General features: G+C 35.5%; 1 protein-coding gene across 2 annotated transcripts in view; it reads right to left on the bottom strand.

The window, feature by feature from the left end:
• Nucleotides 1–18,916, bottom strand: part of LOC145983963 (uncharacterized) — a 149,615-nt gene that overhangs the window by 5,731 nt on the left and 124,968 nt on the right. For both annotated transcript variants that reach the window (XM_083117185.1, XM_083117186.1), the window contains exons 20-26: nt 16,959–17,120; nt 15,523–15,651; nt 15,094–15,224; nt 10,400–10,493; nt 9,015–9,176; nt 1,990–2,086; nt 586–693 (exon numbers count right to left, since the gene is read on the bottom strand). In XM_083117185.1, the coding sequence (XP_082973311.1) occupies nt 586–693; nt 1,990–2,086; nt 9,015–9,176; nt 10,400–10,493; nt 15,094–15,224; nt 15,523–15,651; nt 16,959–17,120 (883 nt within the window). The remainder of the gene's footprint in view (nt 1–585; nt 694–1,989; nt 2,087–9,014; nt 9,177–10,399; nt 10,494–15,093; nt 15,225–15,522; nt 15,652–16,958; nt 17,121–18,916) is intronic.

The following is an 18,916-nucleotide window of genomic DNA, read 5'->3' as shown; positions in this document are numbered from 1 at the left end:
GTCGTGAGATCGTTCGCTGCGGGACGGCGTAGGTTCGAATCCGGCTCTAGTTGGAATTTATTCAGCCTACGTATAGGGCCGGTGGCAACCCACCATCGTGAGGAAATTGGGGAGCTCCGAGTGAGTGAGCGTAATCCTGTCGCGAAGTCCTACAATGGCTGGGGGTCGGTCGGGCTGACCACCCATCCCCCTAGTCTGGCTGCAGATCTCTACGCCACCTGGGTGGCTCGCGTGGGAGGGAGGCCAGCAGTCGGTAGGTAAGCCTTGGCCCGATATTGGGCTGTTGCGCTATTGGATTATGGATTATGCATAAGAAGAATATGGAATTCAAGCAGAACTTGAGGATCTAATTGAAAATGGAAGTCTTGTTTAGTGATGAATGACTTATCAACACTTGTAGTAAAGTGAATCAATAAAATTGTCTTATTACACTGAATGTAATAATGGCCATGACCATGGTGTTTTGGTTAGCTGAAAGTGAGAATAATCAACATATAATGAAAACAATATTGTCACACTACTGAATCAAACTAGCAAGTTAATTCTTCATATAAATTTATATATTAAATAGAAAAAATAGCCTACCTAGTTCAAACCATTTAGCATCTCCAGCATCTTCTCTAGCCGATTCTAAAGCTTTCTTAATTGCAAAGAACACAGAGCTGGCCAGGCAAAATGGAGGTTCACCAGTAGCTGTAAAATAAAGAACAATACTTCAAATTTCCGTTTAAAGAGAAGTTCAAGGATTTTATTTTATTTGAGTGTGTTTTAAATGCACTTTATGCACAGAAAGGCTAATCGGTACAGATTCTATAGTTTAAAGTGGAGAAATTAAAGGAGAAATGTCTATAATAAGGAAGGAGCAAATGAATAGGTGCTATATCAATATTAGCCAATTAAATCATATCGCATTGTTGGTGAAATTGCAGATAATTTTATTAATCCAATGTTTCTACAAATAATCTGTAGTTTAAAGGAAGCTTCTTCCATCTTATTATTTTTCAAATAGTTTTAAAGTGGATGCCTAATGCTGTTTTTAATTACAGTCACATGCTTATACATTAACTAATGATATGAATGAATCATAATGGCTCTTCATAGGAAAATTGCAACTTTACATCAGGCTGATAGAATAACTTATCAATATCATTAAATATTATATTGGTATTTTACTGACACATGAAATAAATCACATTGATGCATCCATAATGTATGTAATGCACAGAAAATTACAAATAACAAAATTGGTTGTAAGAGTGCAGATTAAATTTTCTGATTAACCTTTAAAGATGCAGGCCAGAGAGATCTCCAATATTGCTACTGTGAGATAGACCTAAATATTAGAAATCAAACCAGGTAAAAAGGGAAAGGTAAAGTGCTCCCCTGTGATTACTGACTGAGCCATTGAAATCAAACCAGCATAGCATAAAACAGGTTATAATGTCTTATTTTCATCCCTTTTGTCAAATCCAGTAATGTAAAACTATATTGATGGGGAAGTCGGTTTTAAGTCATTTTATGTATGACTAGGCAAATAGCCAACATTTATTTTCTAAATTAATGTCAAATAGAGCTGCTCTCCTAGTAAAATTACTGATTAGCAAAATTATACCATGTGGATAATGTCACGCAAATCAACACTGAGCACTCTCCTAAAGGTTAAACAAACACCATTTTATTCTAGAAGAAGGATTTTTTTATTCATTTTGCATACATGTAAAATGAAAATAGATTCAATATGTGAATGCATACATTAATTTAACACAATTTCTAGTGTTTATTCATCATGTAATTCACATGGATTATATGTATTTATTTATTATCACTTTCTACTTCTATATGTACAATCTTAAATATATAAAATTAAACATTTGCTGATAAGATAACCAGCCAGTTCTTCTGTTCTCATAATATAACATATTATTTTACAGAAATCTTTTTATTTTGACACAACTTATATATTATAGAATTACATAAAATTGTACATACCTTTAGATCTCAAGACACCAAACGGATTAGGTGCATTTCTTCTTAGAGTTATTCTAAAATCTGCTGGGATGTCCTTGCTTGTAGGAATATTATATTGCTATGGTTTAATGAATGTATTAGAACACAAAATAATTTCATTTTTATATTACAGAAAAAGTAAAATATTTTGATGCAATTATAAGATTCTAAAATATCTTACAACATATGAGGTAAGCATCAAATTTTAAAAATGTAGATTTAGGGTTACTAGACGTCTGGTTTTTCCCGGACATGTCCTACATTCTAGCCCTATATCTGGCGTCCGGGAGGAATTTGAAAAATATCATAAATGTCCTACATTTTGAGCGTCACATAATATTAATTAGGAAAATACGTGTTTCTGTTGAACAAAGAGATCAAGCAAGTTACAAGTCTATGGACTGCACTCCCAAACTCAAAAGAGTGAAATTTATTTTGATTGAGTCATTGCCCAAAAAGAGAAGAAAAGTTTCTGCTAGAACAAAAATGGAAGCAATTAATGAACAAAGTTATGGGGCCACAATCTGATGATGTCACTGTTCAATGCCTGAGTGGAATTTCTTGCCTTGAGGTTTATACTGATGGAACAAAGTGTTTCCCATTCTTATTCAATATTTGGATTGTAAAGCAGGGGGTATAGAGAACAAGGTTATTGAATTAAAAACTACCCTAGATGAAACTTTTGGAACCATTTCAAGTTAAGGTAATTGCTGAATATTTGTTTGCCATTCCAGGTCATAATGAGAGAATACCATCAGCACAATGAAGGCACAAGAGAAATATTTTTTCAAAAAGTCTAAAACGTTTGGTGAGGTTCAGTATAATTTCAAAGAGTTTGAAAGAGTTAGACTGTTCAGTGTCTCATATATATATTTTGACAGAACCTAAATTTTGATGAAAATTGGCTCCTAATCAGTTTAAATTACTTTCTAACATGTTCTGGAAATGTGTATTATTTATTGTGAATGTTTCTTGTCCTACATTTTGACTTAAGTCCTACATTTTGGGGCATTATGTGTTACATTTCAATTACAGCGATCTGATTTGATATTCCTGTTTTAAAAATTTTCTGTTTTCTCACTATAAACACATTTTCATGATGTATCCATCACAAAGACCACTATAAATGTCATGAAACTAAAAATTTTAAAAAAAAATTGTAGTTAATGTTCTCTAGTGGAAGTACAGAAACTCTTAAATTTGACAAAAACCTTGATATATTAATGGCTAATCGTGTGTTATTTTTGTTTCACATTACACAGTTTTTATAGAGCAATCCCACACAGAGATTCCCCAAAACACGAGGCTCTCATTAGTTTTCATCTTGAGGAAGGAAGACCCCCCCCCCCCCCCCCCCTGGGATGCTTTCTTTTCAATTTTGTGATGACTTCCTATTTGCACAGAGTTTACTGTAAATCATTCTACTGGATACTTTCTTCATGATCTCTTTTTTTTTTTTTGTGAAGAAACTTTTCACTTTTAACTTATTTATTGCTGTGAATTTTTATCATACTGTCATAATTAACATTCTCCAATTTTAACATTTGCAGAATAAGGGTATAATATCAATGCTACAAATCCATCCAAAAGTTATGCACTCCTAATACTCACTGTTTTCTACTTGAGAATAATAAGCCTGCTCTTAAGAATTTTAGAAATGTTTAATTAGTTTTCAAGTTTGGTGATCTAATGTCACACATAAGGCTTTCATGGGGTTGTTTAGTTATAATTATATGAGGGTACCAGGTTTTTTTGAAGGAAGGAAGTAATTTTTATCACACCCAGAACAAGTAGAGTTTGAAATAAATTAATGGTGTACATTCAAATTTCATTTAATCCATCTCTAATTATCATATTTGAGTATTAGATTATTATTGATGTGAAAACTACTCATTAAAAGTTGTATTCTTGAAATAAAAGAGGGGTATAAAAAACATCCAAATGTCAACCTCACTTCCATTTGCATGTGCACTCTGGCCCACATTTTGCTGCAAACTAACAAGGCTCTGTGGTCTGGACTGTCAGTAAAATCCTCCGTGAGACTTGTGTTGTGTGCTGTACATTTGTGTGTGTTTGTAATTGTAGTTTAATCAATTTCGTGTTCATCCTCCCTCATCTTTGTGATTAGCAAACGTAGCAGAAAAATGCCTTATTTAAACACTAAAGCCAATGACCAAGGCAGTCTTATTTGCATAAAAAATACACTGTAAACATAACATTTCAACCTTGTATAGGGTCTTCTTCAGACTAAGAAGAATATTATCATTTTTTTCATAATAATTTCATAATAATATCATTCATTAATGATAATGGTATAAGATTGATTACTTTTGCAACCTCAAAGAATTTAATTGTGAAAAGTACCACTTTTAAACATAAAGATATCCATAAATATACCTGGTCTTCTCCAGATGGTAAAACTCATAATCAGATAGATCATATTCTCATTGATAAGAGAAGGCATACTAGTATAATTGACGTTCGTACACATAGAGGTGCTGACTGTGCCAGTGACCATTATTTAGTAATTGCTAAATTAAGAGAAAGACTCTCAGTGATAAATCATAAGCAACAAAATCTAAAAGTTCTAAAATTTGATACAGGAAAGTTTACTGATGAAAGAATTAAGAAAGATTACCAAATTAAACTGTCAAATAGATTTGATGTTTTGCAGGATTTAAATGATGATGAAAATATAAATGAAACAGACGTAAATAAGAATTGGGAGCACATACGTAATGCAATAGAATCAGCAGCTAAAGAAAGTATAGGATACCATAAACCGAGAAAAAGTAAGCCATGGTTTGGTAATGAATGTCATAATCTAATAGAAATAAGAAATCAGGCTAGACTTAGGTGGTTAAATAACTCTGATGATACAAATCAAAACAATTATAATAGAATAAAGCGAGAAGTTAACCGCACGTTTAGAAGTAAAAAAAGAGATTACTTGAAAAGCAAAATTAACGAAATTGAAACAAACAGCAAAAATAAAAATATCAGAGATTTATATAAAGGTGTAAATGAGTTTAGAAAGGGGTGGCAACCTAAAGTAAACTTGATAAAAGATAAAGACGGTGATTTTCTAGCTGACCCAAGCGATATTCTAAATAGATGGAAGAACTACTTTAATGACCTTTTAAATGTTCATGTAGGAGATAAATCAGAAGTGAGTGAAGTCCACACAGCAGAACCTTTAGTTCCAGAACCTAACTTGACTGAAGTTAAAGATGCTATTAAAAGGCTAAAGAATAACAAAGCACCTGGCATTGATTTAATACCAGCTGAGTTAATTAAATATGGTGGAAATTCATTAATATGTCAAATTCATAAATTAATTTGTTTAATATGGAATAAAGAAGAAATCCCTGAACAGTGGAAAGAATCCATAATTGTTCCTGTGTTTAAAAAAGGTGATAAAATGAACTGCAATAATTACCGTGGAATTTCTCTACTCTCAACAACATATAAAATATTATCTAACATTCTTTTAACAAGACTAACTCCATATGCTAATGAAATTATAGGTGATTATCAATGTGGATTTAAATGTAATAGATCAACTACAGATCAAATTTTTCACATCAGACAGACACTTGAAAAAAAGTGGGAATATAATCAAAATGTCCATCAGCTATTCATTGATTTCAAAAAAGCATATGATTCGGTCAAAAGAGATAAATTATATAATATATTAGTAGAGTTTGGAATACCTAAGAAGCTTGTTAGTATGATAAAAGTGTGCACCAGTGAAACAGAAAGTAAAATTCATGTGGGTATTAATATGTCTGACAAATTTACAATTCATGATGGGTTAAAACAAGGAGATGCATTATCTCCATTGCTCTTTAATTTTGCCTTAGAATATGCTGTAAGGAAGGTAAAAGAAACTAAAGAAGGACTAAAATTAAATGGCGTGACTGAGTTGTTAGCATATGCAGATGATGTAGACTTACTGGGGGATGATGTGAATACAATTAAGAATAATGCTAAAATATTTTTCGAAACTGCTAAAGAGATAGGTTTGGAAGTTAACAAAGAGAAAACTAAATATATGATTACAGGCCGAAACCAAGTGTTAGGTAATAATCAAAATCTAATTATTGATAACAACTCGTTTGAACAAGTTTCCAAATTCAAATACTTAGGAGTAATATTAACAAATGAAAATTATATTAAAGAGGAAATAAAAAGTAGGCTTAATTCAGGAAATGCATGTTACTTCTCTCTTCATAAACTTTTGTCTTCTCGTTTAATATCTAAGAAACTAAAAGTTAAAATATACAAAACAGTAATTTTGCCTGTAGTATTATATGGATGTGAAACTTGGTCCCTTACATTGAAAGAGGAACATAAATTGAGAGTATTTGAAAATAAGATCCTTAGGAAAATATTTGGACCTAAAAGGGATGAGGAGACAGGTGAGTGGAGAAGGTTACATAATTTAGAACTACATAATTTGTATTCATGTCCAGATATTATTAGAATAATTAAATCAAGAAGACTTAGGTGGGCAGGCCATGTGGCACGAATGGGAGAGGAAAGAGGAGTTCACAGGATTCTTGTTGGGAAACCTGATGGTAAGAGACCTGTAGGAAGGCCAAGACGAAGATGGAGGGACAACGTTGAGATGGACCTGAGGGAAATCGGTAGGGATGGAAAAGAGTATATAGATCTTGCTCAAGATAGGGACAGATGGAAGGCCTGTGTTGCTGCAGCCATGAACCTTTGGGTTTAAGAAGGCTAGGGAGTTAGTTAGTTAGTATAGACTAAGAATCAAATTCAAATGAAAAACTATCACACTGGAAGATTATATATATATTTCCCAGGGTCTAGACATCAATACACATGACAGTGTCAGTTCTTATCTTGGTAAGTCTCCTGTGATTTCTCCTGGCAGGTGATGGACACTAAAGCTGACATGTGATTGACAGGTACCTGGTGAGTGTCTGGTACCATCTTCTTATGAATTCCCTCACATTAGAATGAGGATTAATTCCTTATCTCCTGGTCTTCTACCGTTCTCTTTCCCTTCTTCTTTCTTCCTCCTTCCTTTTTCTTATCCTTTCCACTCTTTCCAACAGTCTCTTTTATTCTTTGTTGATCTTAACCCCTTGATTCCCAGCCTGTAGATAGAGAGCAGGATCCCACGACCATGATGCTTCAATAACAGTCTCGTAAATGTATCTTACATTAAAGTAATGGATAACATGATCGTCACTTAGTATTTATTTCTTTTTAATGCTAACCTCTGCTGCAGATTGATTTTAACAGCACACTACGATGACAAGGGCCCCAGGTTCGAATCCCCGTCTGGACAGTGGTGGCGATTAGGGGGGCGAGAGGGAGCAGTTGTCCCCTCCCACACACTTTCGCCACTTTTTCCGCCGCACTATGCTAAATATTATATACAAAGGGAAATATACTGTCTTTGCCCCCCCCCCCTCCAGTTTTGCCAACTTGCTACCCCAGTTTTTGAACCAAATCGCCACCACTGCTCCTGGGTATAGGTGTTCTTTGTGAGCGTCCCTTCGTCAATATCATCATATCATCGGTCCTCCTCATCTTCCAAATTGGCCAAAAATGGCAGAAAAGCCAAGTAAAATAAACTAAATCTATCAATCAATTATTTATTTTTAACTCTATTATTCATATAATTCTTCTTTATTTTTAAAATAAAACACGTAACGAATTCTCACATGCATCACTGAAAGGATCGTTCATGTATGTCCAATCTCCGACAGACTTTGACTCACTACAGTCACTTTCCTCTTCTTCCGGAACATAATCCGATGAACTACTATCCTACTCTTCCATATTTTTCTGCTTTTGTTTTAAAAAATATGCAAGAAAACAAAAACACACAGGTTTCCTCAATAGCACGGTTACATACTTTCAGCAACGGATGGCGTAACAAGCGTGCTTTGCTCATTGCTTGCGATAGTCACGTGCTCAAATGACGTACAGCAACACGTAGACTTTGGTCCTTCCCAACCAGAGGCATTCGTACCTTTTCTTGGCCATTACCTTGCAAAAATATTTCCTTGTCGGCCAGTAGTACCAGCTACGTACGGGCCGTACGTAGTGGTAGGAGAACATGCAGGCTCGACTACGTACGGGCCGTATGTAGTGGTAGTCAAGAGGTTAAGTCCCCATTCCAGTTCATTATGTCTTCTTTCTTCTCTATTACCTTGGACCCTTCCATTTCCTCACTAGTTCTCTTTTCTCCCTCTCTAATGCCTAGTCTCATCTCATTCTATGCAATGTCCCATTTCTCTCATGTGTTTGAATATTACATTTCTGTCTTTTTTCAGCCTAAAGTCATCCATATGTTGCATCAACCTGTCTTTCAGTCTCTCCCCCCCCTATATATATGCTATCACATTCATTGCACTTCGCATCATAGATAATCCATTCCTCCTTATTTTCCCTGTTTTCTTCCTTCTTTCTCATGCTCTTCGCTATCCTTAAAATGGTACATGGTGTCGTGTGCATTGATGTCTAGACCCTGGACCTTGTGTGCATATACAATGTTCCAGTGTGATATTTTTTTCATTTGAATTTGTTTCTTAGTCTAAAGAAGACCATATATAAGGTTGAAATGTTACCCGTATAGTCTTTTTTTTACACAAATAAAACTGCCTTGGTCAGTGGCTTTAGTGTTTTAGAAAAATGCAGTAAAATAAACCAAATCAATCAATAGTCATAGAAAATCAATTGGCTTGTGATTGTACAATAGGTGAGCTGTATAAAAAGTAGAAGAATGTATTGGGAAAATGACGGTGAATGTTTCATTGTAACTGCAGCATAAAAACATCAATTTATACAAACATACTTTGTACTCCCTATTTATAATTCAACTGTTCATGCTATTTTATTTTAAAAAAATATATATTTTAATAACAGAAATGTTTCTAGAGTAAAGTACATAGAATGAAAGGAAATGCTGATAAAGATTCAATCAGAGTTAATTAAAATTAGATATATAATTAAAGTGAGAGCACCACCTGAGAACGAGTATTCAGCAACTCGCCAGTTGTGGGATTGTATATCAGCTCTTCAGTAAGCCAATATCCCATACCCATAACAAAAGCTCCTTCAACTTGGCCAATATCTATTAATGGACTCAGACTCTTTCCAGCATCTTCTAATATATCCACTCTTTTCACCTGAAACCAAATAACTGATTTGAACATGATAATAATATTCCGGTTAGCCTCTGTTTTTACATACTGAAGTTAAGTTTTTGTGCATTTCTAAATATAAACATTGCATGTGTGCATATTTCTTTACAAGGAAAATATAAATAATGGAAAATAAAATAATTATGGATATAAAATGTATGAACTAGAGATGGGACATTATCTGATGATATACCTAGGTAGACATATAACTGTATAGGTTTACATTTGCTGATAATTTTACCAGTCTGAAAATACTATGAAACATATATAGTATAAAACGCTGCTATATTAATATTTATGAATGTATATAGTTAAAATTTATATAGTCTGGTTTTCTTTGTCTAAAAGTGAAGTTTCTTTTTCTAAGACAAAACCCATTGCTGTCACTTAGTTGCATGCATTAAGCAAGGAGGAGAATGAATAGAGAATTTCCATGGAACAATTGTAATTTTATAATAGATTGGTAACATATAAGTTATCGAGCTCCTGTATAGTCAACTGGTTAGTGCTCTCAACTTTGGTGCAAGTTTTCATGGATTAGATTCCCAGTAGATGCCTCCAAAATGTCCGTGTTGACCAAGTATCATGATGACAATTGGACAGCTACTTGAAAAGAAGTAGTTGGCTCAGGTCTCAAAAGCAAGAAGACATCATTGACATGGACATGCTGACCATGGATGACCCAAGAAAAAGTTGTAAGGCAGGCCATGGCCCTCAAGAGGGCTGGTGTTCCATGGAATGTAGTTTAGTTTTTAGCATATTGGTATCAGTTAAATTTCAAATCAGGGCATCCCTAGTAAAATTTATTACATCAAAAATGAAAATTGCAAATAATTTTGAAGCATCTCGGTGCAGTCTTCTTGAGTCTTAAATGTATCAAAATATCAACTAGATCTTCTTTCACATCATAATGGAGCAATGTCTCATCTTCTCCTGAGTTTGTAATCTTAATAAACATGATATCACAAAATATGCTAAAAACTTCTTTATCCTTATGTGACCTTTAACCTTTAGAGGCCAAGCAGGATAAATTTAGACCAGCATGTGCATTGCGTGAAAGCCCTATGAGATGTAGAATTGTAAGTTGTGGCATATACTATGAACACAGGATACTCCAAAAATGTTAAAGCATGTAAGGAAAATATATGGGTACACTTGCATACACACGCATGTATTTAATTATATAAAGTGATGATGATGACACATACCATACATTCTCCTGTTAGCATATCAACATCCACCTCTGAAATCCCTACTCCCCACACATCATAATGATGGATGCGGTCCTTTTGAAAATCAACCCTAGAAAGAAAGAAACATGCATCTGATTAGTAAATGAAATTTGGAATTATTTAATGGAATATCTTCAAGAATAGTAAAAAATACTAGAGGAAAGTGACCAAAGTCAGACCCCCAATTGGTTTTCGATGATGTATTTCTAAATATTAAAGTCAACAATGGTTTATCATTGTTAAAATACTCTCTAGTAAGTTTCCACTTTAGGAAACACTGCCAAAAGAATTCTCAATTATAGCAAAAGGTTGCAAGAATGAGCTTTTTGAATAAGTACTCCAAATTTGTGCCCCCTACTAATATTTGTAAAACAAATATTATAATGTCAATTGAATGGTAATTTAAAGTAGAAAATATATTAAAAAAACTGATGTTATGTAATATTATGATGATCTTTTTAAAAACAGTTTAAAACTTATACGTAAATTCATAGTAGATTGGACAATCTCCAAAACAATGTTTTGTAGTTGTTCTGCTCTAGCAGTCGGCCAACAAACAGACAGACGTTTTCTGTGTCTCTTCAGGAATAAGGTGAGCCATTTTCGTCCAGCCAAACTGTCTCTTTTAAAAGGATGGTCAATATTGTTCCATTCTGCTGATATGCCATGTGTCTTACATCTGAACACATTAGGTTAAACAATGTTCTCTCCATCGCTAAACAATACTTAACAAATTCTTCTAGCTCTGCTGTAAGTAAAGTCGGATGACCCATTTTTGTCTGGGATGTTTCTTCAGAATTCCAGGATCTCTCACTGGATAAGACGTTTTAGGGACAACAAACTATTAGAAGTTTTCTTACATCCTATTTTCTTCATTCTCATTGCATCTATCGCTCTGGTCATCCACTCATTTTCCAAGCATATTTTCTTGACAAGTCATGAAAAATATCATATTTTTGAAATGTTCTATATTATGCAGGATATTGTAAATAAAATGTTGCATAACTACTCAGAAATTTGCTTCTTTATGCTCAAACGTGATGGCAATTTCCTCCAGGTGGAGAAAAACTCTATTCAGTGTTTCAAACCTCTCTGACTTCAAGTTGAGCAAGCAGAATCACAACAATTCATGGAATGTGCAAAATTGAGAATCATTTACAACAGCATTTCTCGTCTAATTGAGGGACCAACTCAAAGCTGGTTACTCTCAGCTTGCACTGAAGTGCTTTTGCTAAGTTTATGAATTTGAGGCTTTGGTGGTCAAATAAGAAGTTGCGAAGAGTACATAAGAATCCAAGTCATATTTGTGGATAACATGCGAATGACAACAGAGAGAAAGAAGGGGAGAGGAAGGTGCAAGAGAGGGAGGGGGAATGCATGAATGAGAGTGATACATGCATATGTGTGTGTGTGTATATATATTTATGTTATTTATCTCTTCATCCCTCATACCCTGCTTACAATAATTTATATTATTATTAAATAATTCTTCAAGCTTTCCTGGTGGCAAATACTGAAGAGATTTTCTCGGGCAATCAGCCAGGTGATTTCTGGATAGTCTTCCGAGCTTTCAAGAGCTAACGTCACTCTCATCTTCAGGGATCTCGCTGATTGCCAAAGAAAACCTCTTCTATATTATTATTTTTTGCTGAATCACTAAATATTTTTATCAAGAGCTGCCACTGTAGCAGGGTGAAAATTTATATCTCATAAAGGTACATTAAACTGTGTTAACCTTTTGAGATCCCAAAGCCATTTTCACATGTAACCCCCTTCGTCCCTAGCTGATTTTGAGCAAAATGCAGAGTTTCACTTAAATGAGTGTAGATCGGAGGCTAATTACCCTAGAGAGATGAGTGATATACTGTTGTACGCGGAATGAACCAGAACTATATGAAATTTATGCAAATTCGGTATATATGTGGCGGGGGGAGGGGGCTAACTCTCAAAATTCCAAAATTTTAGAAAAAAAGGGGTCCCCCTCAACCCCAAGAAAAAGTACATAACAGTGTCGACATGCACATGGAAATGATCGCTGACATGTAAGGAACACAAAAATATTTGCATTATTATCATATGACCAATGTAACGTGAGTTGTAACCCCAAAAGGAATGGTCAGCATGCCACTGATTCAAGCTTCAAAATGCAGCGGTACCTTGAAATGACTTTAGCTCAGAGACTATTTGCCCTGGAGATATGAACGATATACCGTGTTACGCAGAATGAATCACCGATTCAGACGATATATAATTTATGTACATTCGGCGTACATATGGAGGGGGAAAGGGGGGAAATCCCCTGAAAAGTACTTTTTTTTAAAAAAAATGGGGTTTCTCCCCCCCAAAAAAGCATACGAAAAGTTCAAAATGCACATAGAAATTATCGCTGGCATGTAAGAAAAAGAAAAATATTTGCATCATTGTCATATGACCAATGTAACGCGAGTTGTATCCCTGAAACGAAAGGCTTGTACGCCACTGTCTCAAGCTTCGGAATTGAGCGAAATGCAGAGTTACATTGAAATGACTATAGCTCAGAAACTAAATGCCCTAGAGATATGAACGATATACCATTGTATGCAGAATGAATCACAGATTCAGACGATATATAATTTATGCACATTCGGCGTACATATGGAGGGGGAAGGGAGGAAACCCCCCAAAAATAATTTTAAAAAAAATATAGGAAGAAGAGTACAAATAAGAAGGTTTCTTTGTATTTACCTTTGCTGCTCCAGCTCCCAGGTTTGGTCTGGAGCCATGATGCCTTACTTCTGGTGGTACTCCATAAAACATGGCTCCAGACACAGGGGCACTTTGCAGGTAACACAGCTGAATCTACTTCGGCGTGAAGTTCGTGGCCTGCACAGCACACACCGTTATTCCCGTGTCATGGTGGGGAAGTGATGGAAGCCACTAACCTCGTAGCGTGTGTTGGTGGATGGAGATGAACTTGATGATGGACCAAGTTGTGCTGCACCTTGGGGAGCTGGGGTTCGAGTGCCTCACCCACCACTTGTCCCCAAAAGACTTATAGCCAACTTCTCACGGAACTCACAGTGCCTCACGTTCTGATGAAATGTCTCGAAGAGCAGGTAGGCGTTCAGGATACATTGGTCGAGAAGGTGGAAGAAGAGCTTCACAGTCCACGTCATGGTCTTTTGTTGGACACTGTAGGAATTAGTCATGTTATCGGCCTTGTCAACGTAACCCATGTGGCTATTGTATTCGCATACAATAGCTGGCTTGAGTACGTTGCCATGGTCATCCAAGAAATTTCCCTCAGCTGGTGACTGATGGATTTTCGTCAACAGGTACACCTCTCTCTTGTCTTTCCAACATATCACAGTCAAGTTATTCTTCACCCGAACACATAGGTCACCTCTTTTCAGCTTCAAGTCAGTCTTTGAAAAGTTGGGTGGGAGGCCTTTTCGTCAGGAATTGACGGTCCCGCAGCAATAGATACTTCTTGTTGCGAGATCATCAAATAGCTCTGGAGAAGAGAAGTAGTTGTCCATAAATAATTTATGACCAACTCCCTTCACCTTCTCCATCAACGCTACAACTAAACCATGCGTCGCTGATGTCGTGGCAGTTGCTCTGTTCTTGTCCTTGCCCAGATATACCGTTATTTCATAGGTGTATCCCAAAGAATCACAGAGTTTGTAGATCTTGATCCCAAACCTCTTGTGTTTCTTTGGAATATACTGTTTGAAGATGACTTTCCCTTTGTACAAGACCATAGCTACATCAACTGCTAAATGCTCTGTAGGATAGTAGCAATTAAAGCTAAGCTCATTGATATTGTCAAAGACAAACCTCATCTTCCCCAGCCTGTCATAATCGGGATCTTGGGGGGGAGGTGTTCTTCGTGTTGTCCTCAAAGTGTAGGAATCTGAGCAAGTGATAAAAGCGGTTACGTGAAATCTGTTGTCCATAAAACTGTGTGTGAAGGTGGGGTTTTCTGGACCAGTAGTCCAGAAATGTAATCTGCGGTCAAGTCCCATCAGTATTGTCAAACCAACGAAAGTCTTCATTTCATCAATGGTCATGTCACGTTCGGGCTTTGTCGTTGGGTGCTTTGTAATATGTTGGTGGTAGTATCTGTTGGTCTCAGTCACCAGATGCTGGAAGATTTCTTCAGAGAAAGTCAAGGAAAAAATAGTCCAAGGAAGAGGATGCATCGGCAATGTGTCGAACCTTCAGTCCAGTCTGTTCTAGGAAAGGTTGGGGGTTGGGAGCAGTTCTACCAGTTCGGGAAGGGGGTTGTCAGTTGGATGGAGCAGAAGGAGGGGAAGGGGAATGTCTTTGTGACATATAATCAGAATCACTTGTCACACCACAAGAAAAACACGGAGATGACAAAAAAGTCCTTGGAAGTCTGTCACTTCAGTCAAAAAATATCTTCGCACTTGGGCACAAAACGACACACACCTACGCACAACTTTCACGGCCAAAAAGCTAGAACGCAGTGAAAAACAAGCGCCGTTGGAAGCTTTGTGGTCCCAATATAGCAAAACACTATAAAGTTTCCTGATTTTGTATTTTCCTGCAATTTAATTATTATTTCTATTTGGTTCTCTGTAAACTGTAGAATCGAGGTTCCACTGTATAAAATGTACACATCAAAATAACATGGGAAAATATACTAGCTTGAAACATGTGCTTACCAGTGATGTGCAGACAGGTCAATGTTTTTCTTGAAACATGCTTCTATCAATTCTGGCCATTGGGCATTTCTCATGGTTTCTCTGATTGGCTTAATCCTCTCAAGCAAAGTTGTACAACATATTTGAACACCCTGAAATATTACCATGCAAAGAAATTAAATTGTCACATATTTATAAAGGTAAGCTAAATCAACCACCCTCTGTGATTGAGTGGTTATCAGAGTGAGCTAACATGGAAGGGGTCCTGGGTTTGAATTCTGGACTGAGCATGGGTGTTCTTTGTGTGTGTCCATTCATCAATTTCGCCATATCTTCCATCACTCATCCTCATCTTTGCGATTAGCCAAAACTAGCAGAAAAGCAAAGTAAATAAACCAAATCAATCAATAAGCTAAATCAGTATTCAGAGTATTATAAACTGTACTTTACCCTGCAAACTAGTTCACTCCCCACTGATCCTCCAGTTGTGGAATCATTAGGACTGATCATTGTGTCACCTGGTTGCACATTTACCAAGTCAATTTCAATTCCTAGTGTATGTGCACATACTTGTATTGCCTGCAAATGTAAATTAACAGATAAAAAATAACAATTTCTAGATGCAATCAAGCAAGTTCTAAGGCATCTGTTATATTTGGAGATGATTTCTAAGTTTGGATAACAAATCTGAATATTTGTATAGAAAAAGATGAACACAATTACAGACATCCACAAAATCTTGGTTTAGATAATTATAAACTATTTCTAGTTCTTATTTTGTTAGATTAATAGAAATCAACATTTCTTCCCTTTCATGTGTAAGTATGAAGTAAGATTGGAGGATATATTTATTGGACTTATGTCACTTTGCCGATCTTTAAACCATGCAGCATGTGGAACCAAACTGAATAAGTAGATACTGAAATACAGGCTGCACTATGAACAGTCATCATGTTATTAAGGATCCAGATTTTAAAATTGGAAAGTACCCAATCTTCATGTAAATTAAAGATAATTATGAAATGTCAATCTTTACTCAAAAGTGAGAGAAAATTTAGTTGAAAATACTCCAATATGACCGAATGATTAGCAATCAATCATATCAGGTGGTTGTACATGAAATGTCAGATTTGGTAGTGAAACTTCAACATGGGACCTCACGCTGTCATGAAGCACTAAAAATTAATTTCCGTTGACCAATCTAGGCTGCTTAACTCATACTTTTTTATGCATTTCATCCAGTTGGGTGCAGTACTTCTCAGCATTCATTATTTCACCAGTTTTCAAGAATGAGTAGTGAGGAATACCAGCAGGACACCACCAAACAGTCACCATTATCTTCCTCAGATGAAGGGTCAGTTTCAGCATGTGTTTTGGGGCATCATCAGCATCTAGCTATTGTGGAGGGTGGTGACAATTATCACATTATATCCATTTTCATCACATGTTACTACTCTGTGCAAAAATGGAATGTTTTGGTTCCAGGTGGCACATCATGTGTTGTTCGTGTGGAACCCACTTATCAAGCTTCTTGACCTTTTCAAGTTCTTAGAAGTACCCAGAAACTGTAGAATAATGTAGAGCCTCAGACACTTCTGAATTGTAACAACCATGATTCGTTCATTTAATGTGTCAGGTCCAAATGCTTTGTTGAAGATCCTGGCTGCTTCTGGTGTTGTGGTTAAGTTTAAACTCATAAAGAAAAAGTAGGCATATTTGACTTAAGTCCATGTTGTCTATGATCACATGGCATGCTAGCACTCAACTGATTCCTGGTGCATCACTTTCCAATACACTGGCACCACCTGGGGGCATTTGGGAATTATCCAACATTCCTGATAGGAATGGGAATAGGAATTATCCTGATAGTATCCAATTCGCCTTACCTTTGTGTTTATACCTTGACCCATTTCAATTCCTCCATGTGAGATGGAAACTGTACCACCTTCATGATATATGGAAACTGAAACATGGTAGTAGGATCCTGGATAAATAATTGGAAATTTCATAGGAACAAGATGTAAACCTTGTTTCTTCCACCTGTTAGCCTAAAAAGCATCATTTAGATTAATTCAAGTTTACATATGTGCCATACAAGCTATATTGTTTTAAATATGTGAACAGAAATATATTATATTGATCAATTATTTAATTTATTGATTGATTGATTGGTTTTGTGTTCTAAGTCCACCTTATGCACAGGGACTGGACCTACAGTTTAAAGTGGGATCCGAACCACTATGGATCAATTATTTGAAACATAAATATAATAGATATAAAAATAATTCAATTATTGCTCTGGTTACATGCTCATATACACATAATATTTTTTTATTGGCATACATACATTAAGTTTCATACCATCAACAGGAGAAACATTGAATTTTTTTGTAATCTATCACAGTTCTTTCTCCACTGATAATATTGAGTTGGTTTGTTATTTTACTTGGTTTTTCTGCCACGTTTGGTAATCACAAAGATGAGGATGAATGAGGAAATTGATGAAGGGACACTCACAAAGAACAATCAAGCCTAGACGGGGACTTGGACCCGGTACCTCTGATGTTGTAGTGGTGCTGTGCTGAACATTCCCCCACAGAGTTTGGCTCTGCTGATAATATGTATTAGGAATAGGATATATATGAGATACCATATTAAGATCATTGAAGGTGATTAATATTAATGAAAAAAACTATCAACCTTCAAATATACAAACTATACAGTATTCAACTAACAAGTTTCAAATTATCTTCGCAAATTAGCCAAAAATGGCACAACATGCAAACTAAAAAAAGCAATCAATCAATCAATCAATGAAGTCTCAAATTTTATTTTAAAAAAGACAAATGAGAAGCAAGTCATGCTGAAATAGTGTCACTGAAGGGATGTCTTGTTGTTTACATTAAGTTCTATGAAATATAATTTTCAATACATTATAAGATCAATTGGAATGCTGATCAGGAAGAAACTGAATGGAGAAGTGACTTTGTGCACTCTTGAAAGTTGCAACAAGAATGGACCACTTGTGCAGCTCACACAACAAGAAATAAATACACAGCAGTATATCTAACTGCCCTCAGTAGTCAAGATCTACTTTTGTGACTTCAATCTTGGGTACATTCCATGTGGTATTTGGAAAGGATAGAAAATAAGAATACAGATTATTCACTCAAATGCTGATTGGAAATGTGTGACACATGAATCAAGAAAAGAGCATAAATACATGGATTATTTGATGTACATGGTAACCTATTACATGTTAGCATGTATTACAGTAGGAAAATATTCTGAGTTTTCAACAATAACATTTGAGGCCTCCTCATCATCATGGCATCATTACCTTGTAATCAAGGGGTCCTGGGTTTGATATCTGGTGGAGGCATATTGCACAGTGTAGGTCTAGTTTTGGTTATTCTATCTGTGCATAAAGTGAACTTAAAACAGCAATTCAACATTCAAGAATGTTATTTGAATGGTTCTCTCACAGGTAAGTTGGTTCTACACTTGAAGAAAGTTGCATTAATATATCTGAGTAAATAATGTATTTGATACTCTGCCAAAGTAGAGTTTGAAAGAAGTATTGAATACATGTGAACAGAAAAATCTTATATTGATAAATGATTTGAAATATAAAGATAATAGCTATAAGTATTCAAAATATTGTTTATGTTACAAGCTCACCTTTACATGATTACATAAAGTGTCATTTGGACACTGCAGAATTTGAACATATGTGGAAATTATCATGAGGAAATATCATATGAAATGGGAAGTTCCTGCATTTGTATTTATGAGGTTTGGCTAGAAAAAAACCAGATTGATGTTGCTATTGGCAAACAACGAA

This window comes from Lepisma saccharinum, chromosome 2, assembly GCF_977018435.1.
Source record: "Lepisma saccharinum chromosome 2, izLepSacc3.1, whole genome shotgun sequence".
NCBI classification, from domain to species: domain Eukaryota; kingdom Metazoa; phylum Arthropoda; class Insecta; order Zygentoma; family Lepismatidae; genus Lepisma; species Lepisma saccharinum.
The sequence above is the reverse complement of the archived record's forward strand: the minus strand, read 5'-3'. Positions and strand labels throughout refer to the sequence as shown.